General features: G+C 43.8%; 1 protein-coding gene across 3 annotated transcripts in view; it reads right to left on the bottom strand.

The window, feature by feature from the left end:
• DIP2C (DIP2 acetate--CoA ligase C (putative)) overlaps window positions 1-19,610 on the bottom strand; it is a 421,153-nt gene that overhangs the window by 42,095 nt on the left and 359,448 nt on the right. For all 3 annotated transcript variants that reach the window (XM_084859248.1, XM_084859249.1, XM_084859250.1), the window contains 8 exons: window positions 18,155-18,356; window positions 16,351-16,460; window positions 14,764-14,844; window positions 9,926-10,049; window positions 7,325-7,446; window positions 2,672-2,783; window positions 2,474-2,583; window positions 674-804 (listed from right to left, as the gene is read on the bottom strand). In XM_084859248.1, the coding sequence (XP_084715374.1) occupies window positions 674-804; window positions 2,474-2,583; window positions 2,672-2,783; window positions 7,325-7,446; window positions 9,926-10,049; window positions 14,764-14,844; window positions 16,351-16,460; window positions 18,155-18,356 (992 nt within the window). The remainder of the gene's footprint in view (window positions 1-673; window positions 805-2,473; window positions 2,584-2,671; window positions 2,784-7,324; window positions 7,447-9,925; window positions 10,050-14,763; window positions 14,845-16,350; window positions 16,461-18,154; window positions 18,357-19,610) is intronic.

Raw genomic sequence — 19,610 nt, 5'->3', positions numbered from 1 at the left:
GCATAACAGGGTGCTACCGGTGGGCTTGAGGTAACCCTCGAATTTACAGAAGTGCACAAAGTGGTACTATCCAATGTTAGTCCTACTTCAAGTAGACCCACTGAAAAGAATGGGACTTCTGTTAGTCATGACTAAATTAAGTCCCATTCATTTTAATGGGTCTACTCTAAATAGGACTAACATTGGATACTACCCTAAAAATCTTTAGGAGAAAAATCTATTTGGGGAACGCATCTCCCAAAGTAGCCCAGTGAGAACTGAGCGTGCTCAGTAGCCACAGAATGCTTACTGACAGTTGCAGGGAAAACAAGATTAATCTGGCGATGTGGGTTGGCGAGATGAAATGGAGCGTCCTGGGAAAGGGCTGAGTGGAATCCTGAACAGGAGCACTCCACATTGCAACACTTGCTCATATTAAAGAGAGAGACTATGGCTTTATTTTGGTTTATCCTCTACATTTAGTGCAAACTATATGATCCAAGTTATGTCTATCGTCAAGTTTACTTCTAGTAGTATTAATCCACTCTCTTCTCTCTGATGCACCTGTTGATCACATCATCTGGGGCTTGGTGGATGTTCTCTCGCTCTCACTCACGCACGCACACACTCACCCCACTTAGCATCAACATCTTTGTTTTGCGATGCTTGGTAGTTCCAAGAGAGGAAAGCTTACCTACAGAGGCACCAAAGGACAAACCCAAGTCCACAGTAAGGGTCCAGACAGATAGCAACTTCTCTAGAAGGATAAAGCTCACACTGCAGCTTAATAGAACGACAGAAGGCACTAGTGGCTGCGTGAGACATCTGGAAAAAGATAACAGGGTGGTAATTAAGATGATGAACTATACTGTTCTGTAGGCTTGTTTTTGAACCACTGCCAGGCCTTAAGTCAGTAAGAGGATGGATAAAAATAAGCATCCCCTTTATATTCCCCCTGCAAATACACACAGAGAATCATTTATACATAATGAAAATTAATACGTGTTCCAGTGAGTGTACTCAGCCAACCACACAACGAAAACAAAGAGTTAGAGAGAATGACTCATCATTGCCTTTGATTTCTAGGTTATCATCAGGAATCATTGGAAGTTAAATGAAGCAGTGAAGCAGGCAGGCTGAGGAAGGGGGGAGAATGCCAGAAGGGACAGTCATAGCTCAGTGTTAAGACTACATGTTTTGCATGGAAACAGTCCCAGGTTCAATCCCCAGCCTGTCCATTTCAAGGATGCGAGGGAGCAAACCAGGGAGAGCCCCTCCATCCAAGCCCTCAGGGTGACCCCACCAATAGGAATAGACACCACAGGACTAGAGGAGCTACAGCGGCTTTTCTCCACCAGGCCCCCAGATGTTGTTGGACTACAAACCCCATCATCCCCAGCCACTGGCCATGCTGGGTGAGGATCATGGGAGTTATGATCCAACAGCATCTGAGGACCCAAGGCAGGGAAAGACTAGGCTACAGGCATGACTCATTATAATGGGAATGTTATAAGAATACAAAGGATTCAATAAAATAAGGAATAACGTAATAATCTGAATGGGAATAAATGCAGATTGAAACCACAACCTTGGGATTGGGTCTTATATTCTCTACAAGAAGAGCTGTCCCAAAAGCTAAAGTAGCTGCAATGGGGCAGACAGACAGACTTCATTCACATGTCTGCCCCAGTCGTATATAAATTGGAGATGAGATGAGGTGTTCTATTTTTAGCATGAAATGGAGCATGCAGACGAGGGGAGACCCATTTTACCTCACTGTGCTCTGTTGCTTCAAGCAATTTTCTCCTGAGCTTGGCTCCCCTCTGGTCTTGGAAGCTGTGCTGGGAGACAAGCACTCCCAGCTACACAGGATGGCAACGTAAGGCAGGCCTGAAGAAGGTCAGCATTTCTACCACCGCCCCCTCCCCACCCCAATTCCATGTAAAATGAAATAGACCTCTCCCCCCACACCCCAATTCTACAGATTTATTATAGCCTGCCTCGTTAGGAATTTTTTTTAGTGTTATGTATAAAAGGGGAAGACACACGACTACATGTACATACATACGCACTTGATTGCCCCATCATGTCTAGCTTGTTCCAACGCTGTGAGGAAATCCACATTCCCTTTCATGCCAGGAAGGCATGCATGTATTGTATTGTATCCTCAGATGCAAATAAAATGTTGTGTTGCCTTGGTCCAGAGTTTTTGGTTTTCAACACAGGGAAAAGTGTCATGGCTACAAGCGCAGCAATCCCATCCTCTTCGGCATCTGCTCACACCAGTGAAGGCTGGTAGCTCTGATGTCAGTGGGCCAGTGACCTTGGAGAGCTCCTTTAGAGTTCTGACTGAAACCCGGAGTAGATTCCCCACAGACATCAGAGCCACCAGCCTCCACTGGCTCACACATTCTACTATTCTACCCATGCACTCTGCCCCAGTGACGCACCACGTTTTATGTGGCAACGTTCTGTTTGGGTGTGGAATTCCTACCTTCACCCCAGCTAGCATTCCAGTTGTGGATACACTGAAATCGAGATAAGCCAGCATGTCGGGGTTAGAAGGTTTGTAGATCTGAGGAGGCCGCTTCTTTGGCAAATCATCTGGGGAGAAAAAGGAAGGCATGATTCCTGCAGCGTCTACAAGACGCAGTAACACTTCCAAACAAGAGGAACAGAGGAAAGAAAATACCTGTGTCTAATATAGGGGGCCATGTTCTGACATCCACTGCTGCTGCTGCTTCTCGTGACCGTAACAATTTACATATTAATTGTGTCGTCATTAAACAGGCAGAGCGACTCACCTGGGAGTTTCAGCAAAGGGAGAAAAAAGAGGAATAAGATCAAAATTGCCTAACGTAACAATGTTTTTTCCAACCCCCCCCCATTACACTTGTTGTGGCGAAGGGGCTTGCGTAACTCAGTGAAGCCATAAGCTATGCTGTGCAGGGCCACCCAAGACGGACAGGTCATGGCAGAGAGTTCTGACAAAATGTGGTCCACTGGAGAAGGAAATGGCAACCCACTCCAGCATTCTTGCCAAGAAAACACCATGGAATGTATCACAAGGCTAAAAGAGATGACGCTCGAAGATGAGCCCCTCAGGTCGGAAGGTGTCCAATATACTACTGGGGAAGAGCAGAGGGAATTTCCAAGTAGTGCCAGAAAGAGTGAAGCGGCTGGGCCAAACCCGAAAGGACACTCAGCTGTGGATGTGTCTGGTGGTGAAAAGAAAACCCAATGCTGTAAAGAACAATATTGTTTAGGAACCTGGAATGTCAGATCAATGAATCAAGGTAAGCTGGAGGTGGTCAAACATGAGATGGCAAGATTGAACATCGACCTCTTGGGAATCAGTGAACTAAAATGGACAAGCATGGGCGAATTTAATTCAGGTGACCATTATATCTACTACTGTGGGCAAGAATCCCTTAGAAGAAATGGAGTAGCACTCACAGTCAATAAAAGGGTGGGGAAAGCAGTACTGGGGTACAATCTCAAAAACGAAAGAATGATCTCAGTATGAATCCAAGGCAAACCATTCAACATCACAGTAATTCAAGTCTATGCCCCAGCCACTGAGGCTGAAGAAGCGGAGGTTGATCAGTGCTATGAAGACCTACAACACCTTCTAGAACTAACACCAAAAAAAGATGTCCTTTTCATCATAGGGGATTGTAGGAAGTCAAGAAATCACCGGGATAACAGGCAAGCATGGCCTTGGTGTACAAAATGAAGCAGGACAAAGGCTAATAGAGTTTTGCCAAGAGAACACGCTGATCATAGCAAACACTCTTTTCTTTTCCAACAGCACAAGAGGCGACTTTACACATGGACATCACCAGCTGGTCAATATCGAAATCAGATTGATTATGTCCTTTGCAGCCAAAGATGGAGAAGCTCTATACAGTCAGTCAAAACAAGACCTGGAGCTGACTGTGGCTCAGATCATGAGGTTCTTGTTACAAAATTTCAGCTTAAATGGAAGAACGTAGGGAAAACCACTAAACCATTCAGGTATGACCTAAATCATATCCCTTATGAACATACAGTGGAGGTGAGGAATAGATTTCAGGGATTAGACCTGATAGACAGAGTGCCTGAGGAACTATGGACGGAGGTCTGCAACATTGTTCAGGAGGCAGCAACAAAACAAGAAAAAGAAATGCAAGAAAGCAAAGTGGCTTTACAAGTAGCTGAGGAAAGAAGGGAAGCGAAAAGCAAGGGAGAAAGGGGAAGATATATCCAACTGAATGCAGAGTTTCAGAGAATAGCAAGGAGAGACAAGAAGGCCTTCTTAAATGAACAATGCAAAGAAATTGAGGAAAACAACAGAATGGGAAAGACTAGAGATCTCTTCAAGAAAATTGGAGATCTCAAGGGAACGTTTTGTGCAAAGACGGGCATGATAAAGGACAAAGAAGGCAGGGACCTAACAGAAGCAGATGAGATTCAGAAGAGGTGGAAAGAATACACAGAAGAACTATACAGGAAAGATCTGAATGTCCCTCATAGCCATAGCTCACTGAACTTGAGCCGGACATCCTCGAGAGTGAAGTCAAGTGGGCCTTAGGAAGCATTAGTAACAACAAAGCTAGCGGAGATGACAGTCTTCCAGCTGAGTTATTTAAGATCCTTAAAGATGATGCTGTTAAAGTGCTGCACTCAATATGCCAACAAATTTGGAACACTCAACAGTGGCCACAAGACTGGAAAACGTCAGTTTACATTCCAATTCCAAAGAAGGGCAACGCCAAAGAGTGTTCAAACTACCGTACAATTGTGCTCATTTCACATGCCAGCAAGGTGATGCTCAAAATCCTACAAGCTAGGCTTCAGCAGCATGTGAACCGAGAACTACCGGAAGTACAAGCTGGGTTCCGAAGAGGCAGAGGAACTAGAGATCAAATCGCCAACATTCGCTGCATCATGGAGAAAGCAAGAGAATTCCAGAAAAACATCTATTTCTGCTTCACTGACTATGCTAAAGCCTTTGATTGTGTGGATCACAACAAACTCTGGCAAATTCTTAAAGAGATGGGAGTACCAGACCACCTTACTTGTCTCCTGAGAAACCTGTACGAGGGTCAAGAAGCAACAGTAAGAACCGGACATGGAACAACCGAGTGGTTCCAAATTGGGAAAGGAGTATGACAAGGCTGCATATTGTCGCCCTGCTTATTTAACTTATATGCAGAGTATATCATGAGAAACGCCAGGTTGGACGAATCACAGCTCGGAATTAAGATTGCCGGGAGAATTATCAACAACCTCAGATACGCAGATGATACCACCCTAATGGCAGAAAGCGAAGAGGATCTAAAGAGCCTCTTGTTGAGGGTAAAAGAGGAGAGTGCAAAAGCTGATTTCAAACTCAACTTAAAAAAAACTAAGGTCATGGCATCTGGCCCCATCACTTCCTGGCATACAGAAGGGGAAGAAATGGAAGCAGTGACAAGATTTTATTTTCTTGGGCTCCAAGATCACCGCAGACGGTGACTGTAGCCATGACATTAAAAGACGCTTGCTCCTTGGGAGGAAAGCTATGGCAAACCTAGACAGCATAGTAAGAAGCAGAGACATCACCTTGCCGACAAAGGTCCGTCTAATCAAAGCTATGATTTTCCCAGTCGTAATGTATGGCTGTGAGAGCTGGACTATAAGGAAGGCTGAGTGCCGAAAAACTGATGCCTTCGAACTGTGGTGCTGGAGAAGACTCTTACGAGTCCCCTGGACTGCAAGGAGGTCAAATCAGTCCATCCTAAAGGAAATCAGCCCTGAGTGCTCATTGGAAGGACAGATACTGAAGCTGAAGCTGAAATATTTTGGCCACATAATGCGAAGAGAAAACTCCCTGGAAAAGACCCCGATGCTGGGAAAGACTGAAGGCAAAAGGAGAAGGGGACGGCAGAGGATGAGATGGCTAGATAGCATCACCGATGCAATGAATATGAACTTGAGCACGCTCTGGGAGAGAGCGGAGGACAGGAAGGCCTGGCGTGCTATGGTCCATGGGGTTATGAAGAGTCGGACACGACTTAACAACTGAACATCAACAAATCTAGGTAAAGTTCACTATTTGCTTGTTTCAAAATGTTTATTCAATTACATAGGAAGAATAGTCACACACTCAAAATGAAAAACCCGTGCAGGTTAAGAGATAGTATATACATTTTTTCCAGATGTTGGTATTTTTTTATTATACTAATCTGTATTATGTCCATATCTAAAAGAACCATGCAACAGATTCCACATGTCTACAGCAACTTTAATTTATTTATTACATGCTTATTCCACCCGTCCTCCAAGAAGCTCAAGTCTCCTCCAAAGAGCTCGAGGAAGAGTACAAGGTTCTTCCTCCACATGCTATCTGCACAACAAACCTGTGAGAGAACACCCTGAGAGAACTCAGTTGGAGTAGGCAGGGCCTCCTTAAAAAAAGGAGAATCCCAGCTTTTTTATTTGTTCATTTTAATATTTTCAGTTGCAAGATGCCTTGAATGACTTGGCAGAAAAACACCCTTAAAGGTGGCCTAAAATAATTTTTTTAGGAGTGGGGAAAAAAAAGCAAGGTAAAGAGCAAAGCTAGAGGCTGGGAGGGAGGGGAAAACAGGAAGGCAAGGGGGTAGAGAAAGAGCAAGGCTAGAGGCTAAGAGGGAAGATACAGTGAGCTAAAGAGGTGGGTGACAGAAATAGTGAGGTTAGAGAAAGAAGACTACCCTAAAATTTTCCAAGGTTTCTACTAAAAACATTTTTTGAAGGGGGCAGGGACTGCAGAACTTCATGGGGGTCCTTGGAGGTGCTTCCCCCTATTCTCGGGGGCTGCAGTCCAGTGGTGGGCGGGGACAAAGGAAAAATGGGCAGGGCCAAAATACCAGTATATTTTAGCCTAAAGCTCTGAGGTTTAGGACAGGCCATTTAACCTTTTAGAAGGGGTGGGGGAACTGCACAATGGCCAGGAAACCACCCAATGACCAGTGGTCAGGGGCATGGCCATATGGGGAGCCACAAAGTGTTGGATATGGCCCCCAGGAGGGCCAGACGTGGCTTACAGTCCTGACATTCTGCACCACTACACCACACTGGCTCTGGGTTTGTGATCGCTGAGGAGAAGCTGCCCCGTCCTTGCTACGCCCCAGGGCCAATACCACACAGCAAATGGCAACTGAACCTAAAAGGCGTTTCAAAAGCAGGATGCAATATGTGTGGTGGCCTTCAGTTCCAAGGGGGTGGGGGAAGCGGACAAGCCCATCAGACATGCCCAAGATTTGGCCATGCCTGAAGTTCACTGGATCCCTGCTTGGTTGCTGTTGTTTTAAAGAATAATTTCTGTCAGTCAGCTGACCTCCACAATCATCTTCACTGTAGGCAACGTTGTTGCAATGTTCTGTGGATGCGGAGGCCGAACGGTTATTGGCACGCAGCCTGCGTATAAGCACCCGTAAAATGCAGCAATCAGATCTATCCCTGCATGAAGAAGAACAAGAACAAAAGAAGATGTTTTAGTTGGACGGAGGAAAAACACAAAGTGAAAACCATTTACAAAAGTGTCAATAGCATAAATAATATGTTGAAATAATTTAGATATGGCTAAATTGCTCGTGAGAGTCTTGACCTATTTTCAGATAATCTGTTGAGTTCCCCTGGTATCTGAAGTTAGGTGGATGGTGACCTGGCACAGGGCCTTCTTAGTCATGGCACCCCATATATGGAATGCTCTCCCCTGGGAAGCTCACCTGGAGCTAGCTTTGAGGTCACTTTGGCATCATGCAAATACCTTTTTGTGCTGCCCAGGCATTTTAGCATATAGCATAAGCTGGGTTTTCCCATTTTGTTGAATTGTATCCATCTGTTTTGAGTGTTCTGCATTTTTTACATGGTATTATATTGAATTTTATGTCTCCATTGGGTTTTCTCCCCCAATTTAATGTACTCTACCCTGAGAGTTTTGTACTGAAGAGCAGCACAGAAATAATTTATATAAATAAAAATGATGTCCAAGATTTTTAAAAAATCAAATTGCTATTGATTTATAAGCAAACACACTGAAGGTTGTATACAGGTAGAATATGCTGCAACACACAGTTCTTTTACTTCAGTGATTTAACGTTCCAGGATCCTAGAATTTCAACAGACTTTAAAAACAAAACATATACATGCTGAAAGTTAAGAGGGTCAATGGCTAAGATAAAAAGAGTAATGAAATACTTTGAAATACCTCATGAAAGTGTGCCCTTGAGTACCTATTTTGTAATAGTCATTACTAGCACCTTAACAAGATGTTTTTAGGCTGCCATTCTATACCCACTTATCTGGAAGTAAGCACCACTGAACTGTTACAGAGAGCTCCAGATGCAGTGATAGACCTAACTGTCATTACCCTGGCACTTTGGCTCTGGAATCCATTTTGTTCTGGGAGCTGCCAGGAATGCAGAGGCAAAAGAGCCATCAGTGGAGGCTGGTGGCTCCAATGACAGTGGGGCGGTGAATCCGCTCCAGGTTTCAGTCAGAACCAAGGGCTTTGCATAGCTCCTTTAGAGTTCTGACTGGTTCTGACTGAAACAAAGCCCTATGAAGAGAGACTGAAAGAACTGGGCATGTTTAGCCTTGAGAAGAGAAGACTGAGGGGAGATACGATAGCACTCTTCAAGTACTTGAAAGGCTGTCACAGAGAGGGGTGGCCAGGATCTCTTCTCGATCATCCCAGAATGCAAGACACAGAAGAATGGACTCAAGTTACAGGAAGCCAGATTCTGGCTGAACATCAGGAGAAAATTCCTGACTGTTAGAGCAATACGACAATGGAACCAATTACCTAGGGAGGTAGTGGGCTCTCCCACACTGGAGGCATTCAAGATGAGGCTGGACAGCCATCTGTCCAGGATGCTTTGATTTGGATTCCTGCATTGAGCAGGGGTTGGTCTCGATGGTCTTATAGACCCCTTCCAACCCTACTATTCTATGGTTCTATAAACCTGGAACAGATTCACCGCCCCACTGACATTCGAGCCACCAGCCTCCACTGGGAGCCACAGAATATGAGTGCTTCTCCTTGACTAAAATAAAGAAGTCTGAGGAAAACATGCAAAGGCCTGCATGTTGCCCAGTTGACTAACTGACAAGGATACCTTGAATTGGCCAGTCAAAAGCCAGGGTGGGAAAATGGTCCAATCCCAAGGCATTCCTACCTCTATTTGGATCTATCCGCTACCCAGCTATCTCTAATAACTTGGTATTTAATAGTGCATAAGCGGCTTGAGGCTATTGGTCCACTGTTGTAATCTGGAACTAATCTGAGAACCCTGATAGTAGTCGGAATTTTTGGCAACCAACCAGGAGGCAAACTTCACAAGGTTCCCTTTCCTCTGAACTCAGGTAAGTATAGTCCCTGCTGCTCTACCTCCTTTCCTTTTCTCCTAAATCTATCCACTTCCACCTCTGAAGCCCACCATAGAGCTTCTTGGTTGTGTAGCCTTCCAAGTTCCAATCCCCTGCTAATGCCATTTCCATAAAGCCACCTTCTCTTCCTTATTTGGTAAACACTAATTTCCCCAGTCTTCATCTTTACTTACCATCTCTTTTCTATTTAGGCCCATTTGAACTGGTATACTGACTCATGTGGTAGGGGGTGGTTATACTAATCAAGGCATTTTCCCTGTTCTGTAATGAATGCACACGCACGTGTTTTTGAGAACAAATATCGGCAAAAAAAGAGTTCGCGTTTTTGGACTTTGCATGAGTGTTTGAACTAACTTCCTGATCTGAGCTGCTAGTATTCCCCATTTAGTGAGAAAGTTGTTCATGACTAAGTTAAATCCTATAAACTAACTGCATACGGTTATAGCCTTTCAACCAATATCATTCCTACTAAGTTCTGCAGTTCTATCACCTAGCCAAAGATTTACAGTCTCTTGAGTCACCACCAAAAACATACTTATGTTTTTACCTGGTGGGTAGACCAAAGCAACATGGTCACCATCTTGTAAGTGTCCCCTTTCCATCAACATAACTGCGATCTTCTCAGCTCGTTTATGTAGCTGAACACACGTTAGAGAGTTTGCTATTGTCCCCTGTATTGGGAAAAAGGCAGAGACATATTAGTAAATAAATAAATAAATATTCTGTTTATTCACAAATCAAGGTATTATTAGTTCTTAAACTCTCAAACTAAGTCAGTGATGTAAATATCACATGTATAAGCATTTTTCACAAGGGAAAAAAAAATCAAAATTAATGATGGACCCAAAACTGAGAATGGAAAGTGGAGGTCAGAAGGGTGAGCCAAGGGATTGCCTCCCCTCAAGCCATTATGACTTGGACCCAAATACTCTCAGGATCTGGGGCAGTTCATAATGGGCTGACATTACTGAGGAGTCTTTTCTGCTGCTTCCTTTTTGCTTTTCCTACCTAAGGTTATTTGGTAGCAGTGGTGATGGAGATGGCTCTATGTGGGGTGTCCGTAAGACCCTAATGCTGATCACAAATACATGGTACTGTCCAGGGCCCCCAGAAGCCATGGTAAAATATAGTTCCCATGGGTCTTGGTATACACAGTAGCCAGAACCCATAGGAAATACTTTTCCCCGTGGTTCCTAGCATTCCTAGACAGTGCCACACATGCATTAGGAGCTAAAGGAGGTTCCACTGAGAGCCCTCCTCACTGCCAGATAAGTCTTGGAAAGGGAAAAGGGCAGCTGACAGGGCTCGAATTTCAGAAAAGGTTCAGGTTAAACCTGGGGCAATATCCAGTGCTGACCATACACAAGTGGGGCCCACCGTCATTTCTGCTCTGCAAGCAGACAGTCCCACCATTTCCACTGCGCAAGTGGGGCCCACTGTTTGCGCAACCAAGATTTACTGCTTCGGGTGGGAAGCCCTGAAATGAACAGAAATGCCAGTTTCTGGAATGGACAAGTCGGCGGAGCTCCCTTATGCAACCTCTGCGGACCTGCCCCATTCCAGAAACGAGCGTTTCCATTTGTTTGGGCTAGTGGTGGACCCGCTTGTGCAGTAGAATCGATGGGTCTGGCTACTTCAGAATGGTCACCATTGGATACTGCATATTGTGATCCAGTTCACACGATTAAGCAACCCACTTTTTTTTTTTGTTATTTTGGAGCATGCGGGATTGAGCAGGCAAGCACACTGCCTCCTGCCTGCTCACCCACTTCTGCTTTGTTTCCACTTCGCTAAACAACCCAGGAACACCCCATTCTTGGGTTGCTTCCATGATGTGCAAACCCAGAACTCTGGGTTGTTGAGGGAGAAAGAACCCCGAGTTTTAACCCAAGAATAAACCATGGGTTAAAACCATGGATTGTGTCCCCTTCAATAACTCAGAGTTCTGGATTTGCATGTCACAGAAACCCAGGAATCTGGGTTCCTGGGTTGTTTAGCAAAGTGGAATTGGGCAAGTGGGAGGGAGGCAGCACGTTCATCCACTTCCATGCCCCCACAAACAACCCATGCTTAACAAACCATGGGTTAGTTGATTGTGCAAACCAGGTCTATATTCTATTTATTTTGAAAATAAAGTACTTAAAACTGAATTGATGGACTCCTCCAAATCAGAATCAGCACATTATCAACACAGAGGCAGCACTGCTTTCCTCTCGTGACTGCTCAATAGTCCAGAGCATGCATATTAATACAGCAATCAAATAAGGCTGCCTAATAGGGGTGTTCCTGGAAGTTTCTCTCTTCGTTAACTTGCACACTGGAATGACGCCAGCTGGCAAAGGAGTTGCTTTAGGAGAGAACTGAAATGCTGAATGAGGACAAAAGAGGAGCTTGCATTGAAAATATCTGGCTCGCCCAATTTCATTAGAGAAAGTGTCGGGCAGTAATCCTCTCCGCTGATTGAGTGGTGGTGAACCACATGTGGAGAAACCAGAATCAACAAGTTGTTGGCCTTACTAGCCAACAAAAAAACTGCTGTCACAGGACACCCCTACTCTAAGGAGCAGCCCTGATCTCATGCTATGTCTCTGAAGCTTGGAGCTGGGGAGGGTGGGCAGAAAATAAGCCCACATGCCCAACAGTTCGGAGCTGGGCTGGGGCAGAGGCTTGCTCTTCCTCTGCACTGGGTGGGTGCACTGTGTTTGGAGCATCTGCCACACGCAGAAGCAAGCCTATGCACATACAACTCCCCCATCAGCTCCAAGCTAGAAACAGAAGGGGGAGGCTTGCAATGGCAACCAGTAAGTGCAAAGCTGAAGGAAATACCAGGGGAGACGGTGTGGTTCCTCTCCTTTTTAGCTCCAGGTTTGACAGTCTGTCCCGTCCCTTAAAATGATGAGGCAGGAGGGAAGGGGAGATTATTGAACCCTGGGTGATGCTGACATGTTGTGCACACTAGATCTAATACATTGATTTCTCCTTCCTTCTCTCCAAGTTAGAGCACACTCTCCCTTCACGACAGAGATTTGTAGGAGGCTGTCTGAAGAGAATGAGGTAGCCTAAACATGTGCTGCTGGACCTGCCCATTTGAGTCCATTGGATGGTTTCTGACAGGGGGTATTTCTTTTTACCCTACCTCACACTGTTCAAAACTGTCTCAACTGCAGCTCTCTCCCTTTAATAGTTATTTAATGATGATTCAATCATCATCATCACAGAGAATCTGCCAACACGGGGGGGGGGGAGGGGGAGGAATGGTTAAATGTCTTTACAATTCCTTTCCTAGTTAATTTTAAAGTGGCTCTGCACAAATATGACTTCAGTGACATCTTACAAATAATCAAAGCTATGGTTTTCCCAGTAGCAACGTATGGCTGTGAGAGCTGGACTATAAGGAAAGCTGAGCGCCGAAGAATCGATGCTTTCGAACTGTGGTGCTGGAGAAGACAGGAGGTCAAATCAGTCCATCCTAAAGGAAATCAACCCTGACTGCTCATTGGAAGGACAGATACTGAAACTGAAGCTCAAATATTTTGGCCACGTAATGCGAAGAGAAAACTCCCTGGAAAAGACCCTGATGCTGGGAAAGATTGAAGGCAAAAGGAGAAGGGGACGGCAGAGGATGAGATGGCTAGATAGCATCACTGATGCAATGAATATGAACTTGAGCACACTCCAGGAGAGAGCACAGGACAGGAAGGCCTGGCGTGCTATGGTCCATGGGGTCACGAAGAGTCGGACACGACTGAACGATTGAACAACAACAATTATTGGTTCCATCAATCTTTGGTTGATAGTTTAAAAATGGTTTATATGTAGTCTCTGTGTGTGCTGTCTGTTTATATGTATGTATGTAAATGGTTTTGCACTTTGTATAAAGTATTTTTAATGGTTTTTAATCTTTGTGTACCACCCAGAGAGCTTCTGCTAAGGGGTGGTATAGAAATATTATAAATGAAAATGAAAATAATACTAACAATAATGATGATAACGATAACGATGATAATAATAATAGTAGGAGTAGCTTGTACATGATGCTTTACAGACTACAAGAGGACAGGTCCCTGCCACAAGAAGCTTACAATCTAAAATTTGAGATAGGGAAAGAAGATGAAGAGGGAAGCTGAGGCAGAGTAAACAAGGGCAGAATGTGTGATTGTTTCAGTTACACATAATTAGACTTAGGACATGACTCCCTCCCTGGCAGCTTAATGGAAGACAAAATGATTGGAGGAAGTAAGTGGGTATGTGAGATATTCTCCAGCCAGTCTAGAAATAATATTTGACAACAGAGAAGTGTGAGAATAAGCCTGCATGTGTACCATCTGTGCTGCTCCTTTTCTGGAGATCAAGATTTCCAGCATCCATCTCAACTGGAAATTTCCACAACCAATAAAAATGCATTTAAATGGAGTGTCCAATGAAAGAAAGAAACCAAAAATTAACTGAAGAGATGCTGCACATTTGGAAGCATCTAAAGCTGTCTATTGTCTCAGCTGCAAATGTAAACACTCACCCTCCAGTTGTTAAGAAACTAGTTTTTATTCACAACGTGCATCTCTTGCACAAACAACTGTAGAATTTATTATCCATCTCATAACGTGAAGGCTTCATTGTTGAGCAGAATGGTAATAAACTCCATTATCATGCATCAAGTGCTTTTATGAAATGAACGGTTCAATCATACAGATTAGAGGGAAAATTTGAAAAAAGCTTGCTGAAGACATACGGGAAAGGAAGATTTTGTGTTCTTCACAGTCTCCTCACTAGCTGAGAACATAATAACTGATACTGTTAAGGGATCTCAGGGAGATCCTTGCCACCTCTGAACATTTTTTTTTTTTTAAGACAAACCTGGAGTTTAGTAAGGACAAGATCTAATCACCGTGTCTCTTGTTGCCACATTGCACTCTTGAAATGGTACAGTCTTGGGAGGCCTGCATCATTTGATTTTGCGCACTGAGCTTTAACATTAGCACCTATAGAAAAAAGCAGCTCTTCCCACGAAGCAGGCTAACAGAAGAATTGGGATTTCCTCCAAGCAGGACAAAATATATGGCAGGGGAACAGTGCATAGAAAAATCATACCTCATTAAATTCCAAACTGTACCAATCATGCACAAAGTCTGTATGACAGATATAAGGGGGGGGGGGGGAGGCATTCCAAGCTCCACAGTGATAGTACTCTATTCCTACAGAGATTTTCAAAAGTCTGAACATCTTCTGCAAGTATTGTAAATAATTTTCTGTCTGGGATATAGTTGATTCTATTGGTACTTAGGTATTTTTTTAACCCAAGTTATTGCTTTAAATGGAACTGTTTTGTGCTCTCAGCCCCCACAAAAAGACACCTTCATAATATAAATAAACCACAGATATTCTTACCCTACAATTTAGTAGTGTGTAAAGCACATGGTCAGGAGTTGTTTGTGCCCTCCACTGTAAGACTTCCGAAAGAAACAGAAACTGGGGAGGGAAAAACAACAGAGAGGTAAGAAACCCATTAACCATCTTTTAGCACTTGTGCAGTGCAATCCTATGGATGTCTACTCAGAAGTAAATCCTGTTGAGTTCAGTAGGACTTAGTGCCAGTTAAGTGTGCATAGGATTGCACAGTTAGAGAGCTGTCCCTTCTGCACTTGACACTGATGCCAGTTTTACACATTCACATATCACATCATTGTGGAAGAATAAACTCAAGAGCTTTGGGAGTGAAGAAATGAAAAGGCAGGATATAAGTATTTAAAATTGATAAGCTAAACTAAATTGCTGTACTCTGCGTTGTTCATGAATCAACAGAGCAAAGGTCTTTTGTCCTAAATGGCTTAAAACTGTAAGCCTGTGAGATATGAGGATGAAAGTGCATACTCAAGAGGTTCTTCAAATTAAATATTCACATTCCTAGAAACTATTAGGTCAGTTTTAAAACTGACTACTATGCATAATACATGCCAAGTTAAACACATACATAATTCTGAAGTACAAAAAATATATGTGCAATTTTGCATCAAATCTGTGCCACATGATGCTACTACCAATGTGTGGTTTCTATATTACATACTGGCAATGGAATACAAGTCGGTTCACGCAACCACTGAAAAGGTCGTAGCTGTAGGGAAGGTGCATGAAACACCAGCATGTGCTGGTATCCAGTTTGCAGATAAGATTTTGCCACGATACCAAAAACATCTATGTGGCACATATGGTGTGACCTAGCACATACACATTTTCCAGCTGTCCCAGGTCACCATGTGAGCGACCCAAATTTTGTTAATTATTTAGATTTTTATCCTGCCTTTTTTCCAGGGAGAAAAGTGATGTACACAAAGTGATGTGCACAGGATCCCAAGCAGTCTCCCATCCAGGCACTGACCAGCTCCAGACCTGCTTAGCTTCAGCAAGCTTGGTGCTTCATGTGCCTTCAGACCATGCCCTAGGGCTGCAACAGCAGAATGTTTTTTGTCTTCCAACAATTGTAAAAAAATGTTTTTTTAAGGCTAAAATAAGCTTTTAAAAAGGAGACTCTTAACCCAGGGGTATCCAACCTGGCACCTTCCAGACGTTTTGGACTATAACTCCCATCAGCCCTAGCCACCATAGCCAATGGTAAAGGGGAGTTGTAGTCCAAAACATCTGGAGGGTGCCAAGTTATCTATACCCGCTCTAACTAACGTAACGCTCCTAAAATAGGGAACAGCGTATGTTCAGTGTGATCCTCAGAATGCTTAATCAAAATTGAACCAAGTTCAATGAAGCCTGTATTTATTTAAAATATTTGTATCTTGCTTTTCCAGCATCTGTTCAAAGCAAATTGCAACCTTTTAAAAAAAATCTGGCGATGAAATGAAAGAAACTTTTATCCTTGCTTTGAGCTTGCCCCCAGAAATCCAATAAATATTGGAAGTAACCATGCGGCAATTATGCTATTCTGCGAAGCCCTGTACCATATACAAGGGAGGTATTTCACTCTACCTTTCTGGCTTGATCGTTGTCTTCTATTTGCCCCAAATCTCTGCCGCTTGCCTGAGCAATTCTTTTTCCAGAGACCAGATTCCCCACCATCACAGAGGCAGGGCCAATTTCTACAGTATATCAGAAAGATGTTCATAGTAGGGTTAAAAGCAAACTTGTGCAAGTTCTAAAATGCAAAATTACAGCTATTGCCTCCTGTCATCCAGAGTGGCATCCACTACATCAGGGATAGGAAACATGTGGAAGTCCAGCTTTGGCAGCTGCTACTGAGCTGCCAGCGGCAAGAAATCTAGTGGTTGGTTTTCAAGATAAATTTGGCGTTCCGAAGGCTCTGTAGTGCTTTGCTGCCAACTTTTTTTTGCCACCCCTCTGCTGCCAAAATTGGTGGCATGGCAGCTGCAGCAGTGCAGCCCGGGGGAGGGGGGTGAGCCCCAGACCCCAGAAGATGCCCACCCATGCACTACATGCTAAACTTTGTTGCAAATTTTCCTCTTTAGACCACAAAGGTCTCCATTCCACTCCCTGGCTAGTCAAAAGCAAGCTAAAGAGTTGTGTGTGTGTGTGTGTGGGGGTGAGGGTGGGGAGAGAAATAGTGAGGCTAGAGGCTGGGAGGGAGGAGGAAACAGCAAGGCAAAGGGGTAGAGCAGAAAGAGCAAGGCTAGAGGCTAGAAAGGGAAAGAAAGAAGGCTGCCCTAACATTTTCCTAGGGTTTTATTTAAACAAATCTTTTTGAAGGGGCAGGGAGTGGAGAGCTTCTGTTGGGAGTTCCCCATGGGCACTATGGTTGCCCGCAGGTGCCACTTTGGGGATTCCTGGACTAAAACCTATTCACAAACTGTCACATGCATACTCGGATGGGAAAAGGGCAAGCTCATGAACACATTTTCACTACTGAAAAAAGAAGAGGTCAACTTGTGAACCACCCAGAGAGCTTCGACTATGGGGCAGTATAGAAATGTAATAAATTAATAAATAAAACCATTAAAGTGGCCATAAACATGGCTACATCATCCTCATCATGTGAAAACCTTTGCACGCCAGAGAATTTTGAAGACTCCTTCCCAATCCTAGGAGAAAGCTGCAGAAGTTACTATTTGAAGTCATAACTACAGGGAAGGACTTCACTGGGCAGCAGGACTTTATCTCCAGTTATCATGCTCAGCTAATCTCCCCTAGCACTTGAGGAGCAGGGGAGATTAGATGAGCCAAGGTAACTACTGATAACAAGGGAAAAGACTGCTGGCCATCATGCATCTCCTTCCTTCTCATCAATATTTCCGCAACTGCTGGGAGAGCCTGCAGAATGCTCAGCCAACAGAGTCTGTCTTTTTGTATGATGAATAAAATGTGTACCGGGTGCACAGAGAGGCAACATCAGTTTATTTATTTATCTATAGATGACAGGGGGTTGTATTCCCCACTGGATCAAAAAATCTTTCTCTTGGAAGGGAAATTAATTTTTGTGAACTGTCCAGAGAGCTTCGGCTATGGGGAGGTATAGTAATAAACAAACAAACAAACAATCCATTATCTCCAATATCTAGGTCAGCCTTACCCAACCTGGTGCCCTCCAGATGTGTTAGACTACACCTCCCACCATCTTCAGCCAGCATGGCCAATGGGGAATGATGGGAGTCGTAGTCCAACACATCTGGAGGGCACAGGTTGGGGATAGTTGATCTAGGTACAACAGCTAAAGAATATTCCAAGGGCTGTTCAAAAAGGTAATAAACATATGGCGCAAGCGGAAAGGGTACAGTAAGAGGATTAAATGAAACAATATTTATGGAGCTATTGTGCTTACCTGGCTGTTTTTGTCTTGGTTTAGGCAGGTTTGTTACACAGGTGTGTGGACACATCAACACATTACAGGGATGCAGCGCACCTTCAAGGAAAAGCTGTTTAGTTTCTGATAAATGGATTCCACCTAGAGGAGTCTTTGGGAGTGTGTTTGCTGGTACCAGGGCTAGGCAGTAAACCCCCACCTGATGAATACTGTCTATAGCCTAGAAACATTTAAACAAAAGAGGTGGAAGTTAATGCACAGGTGGTGGGAGCTACTTACCACTCACAATTATGCATGAACAACAACATTAAAAATAATATATTCTGAATTCACAAAAAGTTCAAGGAAAAAATGGAAGCTGACATCAGTAAACGGTACTCAGATCATCAGGATCATACAGATGGTGATTTCAAATGAGCAACCTCAACTCAGGTGCTGTTTTCACAGATGGAAAACATGTGAAGGCCAAATACCCATGTCCCTTTCTTGGTAGCTGTGTGCTGCAAACTGAGAATAACTTTACCAAGGATAAAACTAAACTTGATTTGCATACTCTTGAACATTGGAATGAAAGCACCCTCTAACTATTCTAGGAATTCCACATCTCACCCCGATAAAAACTCAATATATTGACTCACAGAATTATGGATTTTGAATTGCTAAGGAGGCAAGAAGGGAGTGTGGTGTAGTGGCGAGAGTGCTGGACTGGGAGTCGGGAGATCCGGGTTCTCGTCCCCACTCGGCCACGGAAGCTCACTGGGTGACTTTGGGCCAGTCACATACTCTCAGCCCAACCTACCTCAAAGGGTTGTTGTTGTGAGGCTAAAATGGAGGAGGAGGAGGATTATGTACGCCACCTTGAGTTCCTTGAAGGAAAAAAGGCGGGACTGGTGCCTGTGGGTGCCATGTCGCCTACTCCTGTTTTAGACTAATAATATTTTAGACTGTTTACATTTTAGACTGTAAGTTCCTTGGGACAGGGCCCTGTTTTTGCTCATGTTACTATGTAAAGTGCCATATATGTTGATAATGAATCCCATGAGGGCAGTCATGTTAGTATATGGCAACAAATCAACTACAACAGAAGGAGTAACCATTTTGTTTTGTTCAAGCCACAACATGTTCACGTGCATAGGGACAGTGAAAAATAAATTATAACAGCGGGAGTAAAAGGCCATAAAATGCAAAGGGAGGCAGTAGCTCTGTTGTTGATGGAGCTTTATAAATAATAATATGTGTATAGAATGGGCAAGTATTTCCTTTGCCGCAATTACACATGTTGTGAAATCAAGTATATACAACACATCAAAGCCAAGTGTGACCATGTGTGAAGACTTTATTTAACTAGACAATAAATATGCTTGAATGATCATTCAGGCAGCTTCATTTGCAACTGGTCTACAGCAACCATGAACTAAATCACGCAGCCTGGCAAAACAAAAGGCTAATGGCAAACAACTCATAAGAAAAAGCA

The sequence above is a fragment of the Heloderma suspectum genome, chromosome 5, assembly GCF_057233095.1.
Source record: "Heloderma suspectum isolate Gila_16-S chromosome 5, 16-S_ref, whole genome shotgun sequence".
NCBI lineage: Eukaryota > Metazoa > Chordata > Lepidosauria > Squamata > Helodermatidae > Heloderma > Heloderma suspectum.
This window is presented reverse-complemented; position numbering and strand designations above follow the sequence as displayed.